The sequence below is a fragment of the Drosophila teissieri genome, chromosome X (genome assembly GCF_016746235.2).
Source record: "Drosophila teissieri strain GT53w chromosome X, Prin_Dtei_1.1, whole genome shotgun sequence".
In the NCBI taxonomy this organism is placed as follows: Eukaryota; Metazoa; Arthropoda; class Insecta; order Diptera; family Drosophilidae; genus Drosophila; species Drosophila teissieri.
This window is the reverse complement of record NC_053034.1, coordinates 21,864,779-21,871,232: the sequence shown is the minus strand read 5'-3', so window position 1 is coordinate 21,871,232 and position 6,454 is coordinate 21,864,779. Positions and strand designations below refer to the sequence as shown.

At 44.5% G+C, this 6,454-nt stretch overlaps 2 protein-coding genes across 2 annotated transcripts; one reads left to right on the top strand and one right to left on the bottom strand.

Moving 5' to 3' along the window:
* Window positions 1-355: 355 nt before the first annotated feature.
* Window positions 356-1,462, bottom strand: LOC122624593. Its single transcript, XM_043804231.1, has one exon. The coding sequence runs from the start codon at window positions 1,356-1,358 to the stop codon at window positions 642-644; it is 717 nt and encodes a 238-aa protein (XP_043660166.1). The 5' UTR covers window positions 1,359-1,462; the 3' UTR covers window positions 356-641.
* Window positions 1,463-4,451: 2,989 nt separating this feature from the next.
* Window positions 4,452-6,363, top strand: LOC122624611 (clusterin-associated protein 1). Its single transcript, XM_043804266.1, has 4 exons — window positions 4,452-4,511; window positions 4,575-5,738; window positions 5,873-6,157; window positions 6,223-6,363. Exons 1-4 carry the CDS (start codon window positions 4,490-4,492, stop codon window positions 6,330-6,332), a joined length of 1,581 nt encoding a protein of 526 aa, XP_043660201.1. The 5' UTR covers window positions 4,452-4,489; the 3' UTR covers window positions 6,333-6,363.
* Window positions 6,364-6,454: the final 91 nt, after the last annotated feature.

Below are 6,454 nucleotides of genomic sequence, written 5' to 3'. Positions count from 1 at the left end.
CCTGGGGCGTGGCTCAGTTGGCTGTGAACTGATTAAGCAGCCGAGGAGAAGGCCAAGGACCAAGGAGCCAGCACACAGGACCAAAGACCAAGGACCAACGACCAAGGACCCATGTGAGTGGCTGTCATCACCGCGACTCGGGGCATTCATATGGTAACAAGCGATTCACACCACTTGAATTGCAATTAAAAGTCACAGACTGAATCTTATGGCTGCCCGGAATGAGACCTGTCATGTGGCGGCTGCATTTAAAAGGCTCTCTCGTGGCATTAGGGACTATTACCTCAAAAATCACTTGCAACGAATGAGAAAGACCGTTAGAAATATGTTTATATGTTTATGTTATTGTCATCATCAATGGTTACATGCGTCTTTTGTAATGGTGCATCTAACTCACTGCAACTGTAATTGTAATAAACCTATTCGCTTGCATTTTCCATTTCTGAAGATTGATACTGACTGAGACCAATTTCAAGGTTCCAAGTAATGAATCTTGTAAGTAAATTTATGAGATAATCCGCTTGTTGTGTGTTGCCATTGAATATCTAATGTTGGATTTGTCGACTGTGAGATACTATCAGTAGAGAAGTGTGAACCGTGAGCCATGGGAAGAGGTGTCAGTGAAGGTAGGTCTCCACTTCCTAAGTCCCTCCTGCAGTCTTCCGCTCGTCCTGTCCATCTGCCGGCACCTCATCCTGTCCCTCATCCTGTCCCTCATCCTGTCCCTCATCCTGTAGCTCCTCCCCCTGCCCCTCGTCGTGGCCCTCCTCCTGCGCCCCGTCCACCTTGCACTTCTTGGCAACCGGCAGCTCCCCGCGGTCGTAGGCCTCTATGCGCTGCTCCAGCCTGTCGACCTCTAGCCACATCTGGGTGGCCGAGTTCCAGCGCGGCGGAGGGTCGCCGTTGATCTGGCCCAGCAGCATTTCCAGACGGTTGCGATCCCACAGGTTGGCCTCTTCGCGACGATTGCTCACCAGAGACTTCAGGTAGTTTATCTGCCGTTCGCCGGAGTTGGGGGTGATGACCCGATCGCCCGGGTCGGCGATCCCGTCGGCCACCGCCTGGCAGGACTTCTCATTTGGACCGGGCACAAACGATGGCAGTCCATCCGACTGCCCCTTTCCTTCTTCGGCTGCGGCCACTGGCAGTGTCTGTGGATTGAGCGCCGGCATCAGGATGGTGGCCACGTGCGGGGCCAGCGGCTTGACCTTGTTCTGGCCCTTCTTGCGTTTCTGTGGACCCGTAGCCTGGACATCGGTTTGGGTGGCAACCGAGCGGCCGTTGCTGATCTCAGTCACCTGCTCCACTGGCGCCGCACTGCGCGGTGCAATCCTCGAGATGCGCTTCCTTGGGGCCATTGATGTGGCTATCACAATATGCAGACGCTTCTGAGAAAGTTAGGTTAAAAGTAGGGGCACAATCTGACAGGGTTTCCTTGATATTTTCTAGCTGACACCGGAAAGAAAACGAAAACCCTACTAAAACCAATCGGATAAAAGCATTTGCACTCGCCTTGAAATGTGTACACAAATCACATAGCTTTAAACTATGCAAAGTCAAGCAGTACTTTCCACAATAAACATTCAATACACTCGTAAATTTCATCAACACTTTCATGTAACACTACACTAAATGAAATCAAAGCAATGAAAACTTAAGATTGAGGAAGTGTGTGTAATTCAATTCATTCATTCCAATTATTTTAAGGTATGCACCGATGAAGGTCAATAAGAAAGCCTTTTATATTTAAATATTAATAACAATATAATTTAAATATTTATATTAATATTTAAATATATATAAAGTACATTTTAGCTTGAAAATAAATTTAAACCTTCTCTTTTCCTTTCTTTCTCAGTTCCGATCACCTTTTCACCCTGAATTTTGTCCACAATATACCAAAGAAACTGACATATATAAAGGCTAGTAGTTTACATATTATATTAACACGATTATTTCATAATTTTTTTATATTTAAAATGGTTAGAATTCTAAGCTTTTAAACAGTGTCAGTTTCAGTTTCAGAGTTTCAGTTGGGTATTGTTTATTAGATCGACTGGGCTGGGTAGTCAATTAATCAAAGGTCAGAAAAGGCTTTTACCTGTACGCACTTTATACCGATTTATTTTGGCAAGTTCTTTTTACGGACACTATATGGATTAAGCTAGAATGCTATTTTAGTTATAGGATCTTAAACGATCCACAGAAGTCCTACCAACTAAACAAAACTCAAACAAAACACTATAGGATGTGTTAAGAGTTGCCTCATGTTTAGAAGCTGCCAGTTTATTTGATTATCCAAAAAAAGGTCTTACTATTATTTTAAAACATATCCAAAATAGGATAGGTAATAAAGTTTTGTATCAGATTGGGGTTGACCCGAGTATCTACCATTTCATCAAATTTGGATTAGCAAATCAGCACCTTTAAAATTTATTACCATTTACCATCCATAATACAATATTAAAACGAAATTACAATTACATTTACAAATAAGTTTGTGAGATCTCGTAGGTTTGAGCCCACTTCCATTTATTTATTTGAATTACTTTTTTGTGCAATCGACTTTTGGTTGGTCGTTGTTTAAAAAGTCGGTTATCAGCATGATCTGAAAATGTTTGAATGTTTTATAGCAATAAACGAAAAAATTGAAAATCTTACACACTAGGCTGTTTCCAAATTACACCGATGAACAAAAGATGTTGAGAGCTCTCAGACATCACACTTTTACCTTTCATATCACCTTCCCATCAAATTAAACTTATACTACATACATATATGTTAAGGATTCAGCATACATTACGCATTGTCCGGAAATAACCTGGCTATGCTCATCTATTTTAAAATGTAATTGTGTGTACAAAAAAAATTTAATAACTTAAAGCAATGGGGAAACTTTAAGTCGAGATCTACGAGCCTTTTGCAATAATTACTATCAATGTAGTATGTATGTAGGTATAGAATACTTTAATACATGTGTACAAAAGTCCATATAACAAGACCATTATAATAACATTTATGATTTTTAAAACACTACACCCAAGTAAAGATTTATATGAAGCAAAAATACCAGTTGACTATTTTCGATTTTTGAACTACAGAAGCTGAATGGCTTTAATTAAGTGCGAATGATATAAATAAAAAAATATAAATAAAACAAATAAGGCATTGTAGACTATTAAAATATCTATTTTGACTTGAAAGATGGGAATATTAACCTTGCAAAACAACATAGCCTAATTTACCCATCATCTGCCTCAACTTTGGCTGGATTTGGCAGAAAACCGATGTTAAACTGATAAGTATGTAAGTTTGATTCAAATACTTATTTAACATAATCGACACAATTCAAACAGTAAAATTTCGATTCCTTTTTATTTTGTTTGTAGGCGACTACTGCGTACAGTCAAGCTTGCCAATGTCTCGATGTATAATTATGTTAGTGCAACTTTATTTTAATTGGCAATATACAACGAAAAAATTGTATTTCAAGTTTAGGCAGGCAAAACAATTTACAAAGGAAATCAAGTGGCGCTTTTGAGAATTTCAAATGTGCACTTAAGTAAGTGCAAGTGTTTAACCCAGGGTACAACTTGTATTTCCTCTTGACTTCAAACGCAGGCCGGAAACTGAAAGCTATCGCTGATTAAAGGCGGGCCGTGGCATAAAGAAAGAGATTGAAATTGAGCGGAAATTAGATAAAATCCTCGCTTTGATTACAAGATCAATTATACAGTAATATACAGAACATCAATTGGAAATTGTGTGTGCAAAAGGTCAGTTTCAGTCGCGATAGTAGCGCCCTCTGTCGGGTAAACTGAGTTCGGAAAAATCCCAAATGTATTTCAATAATTCCTCTTTAGCAACCCCTACATTTCCAATAGAAAGGAAACCGCGCAACCGTTTCCTAGGTGAAAATCGTACGACCGACCACAGCAATCGAATGAAAATTAGCCAAAGTTTGCAGGGGGACACTGCGAGAAAATCCATAGCATGACAGTAATCTGGGCTTATCTAACGAAAAATGTAATTTAAATAAAGGATTAAACATACATATATCCTTTCGCTTTTATTTTTACATTTATGTATATCTGTTTTTGAGACTTTTTGTTTATTATTATGCTTGTTTATATTTTTTGTAAAATTTTAAACGGTATCTGATAGTCGGGGAACTCGACTATAGCATTCTCCTTTGTGTTTATTACAATTCCTCACACAAGAATTAAATATGAAAATCTTCCGAATTATATTGTTTACAATATTTGTTATTTCATATTAATAATATATTTTAGAAACACATTAATGCTTAAAAGTAAAAGTTTGTAATCGTATTTTCTCGCAGTGCCCTTTCCGTAACCTGGCAACCTTCAATTTGGGTTTCGATGGCCCAAACAAAGGCGCCAACGACCACAACAAATGACGGTGTGGAAAATGCAATTGTCAGCGCAGCCGGCGCATCGAAAACAGGTGAACTCGTCGGAATCCAGGAATGTCCTTCAAGGATGTGCGAGGTGCGTACTGACTCCCTCCTCCACCTGCCTCCTCCTAACGCGGGCATGCTGACTCTCTTCCAGATCTGGGGGAACATCTTAAGCTGTTGGGGTTCCCGCGTGTGTTTCCCCTCCAATCCCTGGCCAATCAGCATGGCAGCCTGGCCAGTTTCCACATAGTTGCCGAGCTCCTTCAATGGCTAGCAGGTCTGATGGAGCCGGGAGCCACTTTGCCCGGCGGCGTGGAATCGGAGGAGCAGCGGGTTCTCCTCGTCCGTTCGGCCACCGAGTTCTTTGTGACCAAGGCGGCCATTCGTCTTAATCCCCGGAAACTGTATGCAGCTGCTGCGGTTACGGCGGCCGAGCTACAGAAGGTAACCCGACTCCTGACATCCCCAGGACAAAACGAAGCGGACAACGACGAGGAGGACCAAAGGGACCAGTATAGGAGCCTGAATCCCGTGGATATTGGCGACAAAGCGGAGGAGTTGCGTAAGGCTCGCGAACTGGCCGCAGACTTAACTCAGCGAGGCACAACCATATGCGAGATGCTTTCGAAGGAACTGCTCCACAAGGAATCGCGGATGTCCCAATCCCAACGACCCCTGGAGCTGCTCAATGTGGAGAGGACCCTGAAGAACGCCATCCAAGCTAGCCAGGTTCGCCTCCAATCGAGCAGAGCCCAACTGGAGGCCGCCAAGGTGGAGCTCAATGCCCTGGGCTCCAAGCTGCAGCGGCGTCGAGCGGAGCTCGAGCGAACCCGCCAAAGACTAGAGGCACTGCATCGCATTCGACCGGCGCACATGGCCGAGTTCGAGGACTGCGAGAAGGAGTTGCAGGAGCTCTTCCAGCGCTACTTCCTCAGGCTGCATGTACGCGATGCTCTGAAGTCCCAACTGGAGCTGCGTACCAAACGTGCCACACCTATCGCCTCACCCATCCTGCAAAAGCCCGCAGAGAACTCCATGCCCTTCATCCCGGAGGGACTCATCGAGGACGATGACGACGACGACGACGACGATCTGGATGACGAGGATGAGGGCGACGATGGCGGCGAAGCGGTTTCCGGCCTCGACATGGTGGTCAATGGCAGAAGTGTCTTCGGCCTGGACTCGGAGATACCCGACATACGGGACGAGGACAAGCTGATGCAACAGAACAGCCTGGTCTCGGCGCAGGGAAAACGTCCGGGTACTGCCACCTCCAGGATTAGACCCACAACGGGCAGAAGCAGGAAGGCAGTCGGAGGTAAGGAAGTTCTGATTTCGCAAACGTGTGTACAAGTGTGAAACAATGCTTCGCACACTGCGCTGTTAAGTTGAGCTGAAAACCCAAACAAGCAATTCGTTCATATTTTCCTTCTCGCATAACGCATATCCTAGGAAGAGGCGCCGCCGGCCCCGAAGGAGGTAGCGATGCCAGGGCAGCCCGGGGCTCCAGGAGAGCGGCTGCGGCTGGAGGAGACGCAGGTGGCACCCATCGAAACGGCCGCAACGGACCCGGCAGCAGTATGCTCAACTCCCGGGACGACGACAGCAGCTTCGGGAGCTCCGAAAGCGAACTGGACGTGGGCGAGATCATGGGCATGAGCGGGATGAGTGGCATGAGCGCCATTAGCGGAATTAGTGGGATGAGCAACATTGCCTTGGGCGCCGGCGATGACGATTGTGAGTCATGTAGCTACTACGTCCTTTACCTATAACCAAACTTTACCTCATTGATTTACCCCCAGTTGATCTGAACTCGATCGATGACATTAGCATTTCAAAGTTGACTGGCGAACTGCCGCTGCGACCGAAGACCGCCAACAAAGCGGAGCACCACAGCGACGAGGACTTTTAGGGAGAACTATTTACATCTCTTTACTAATTCTATAAACTCAGCCCGAGGGCACACAGGTTGTCAGAAGTAAATAAAATATTCCCATCCTGCAACTGAAAGATTTCTCTTCACGCAACTAGTTC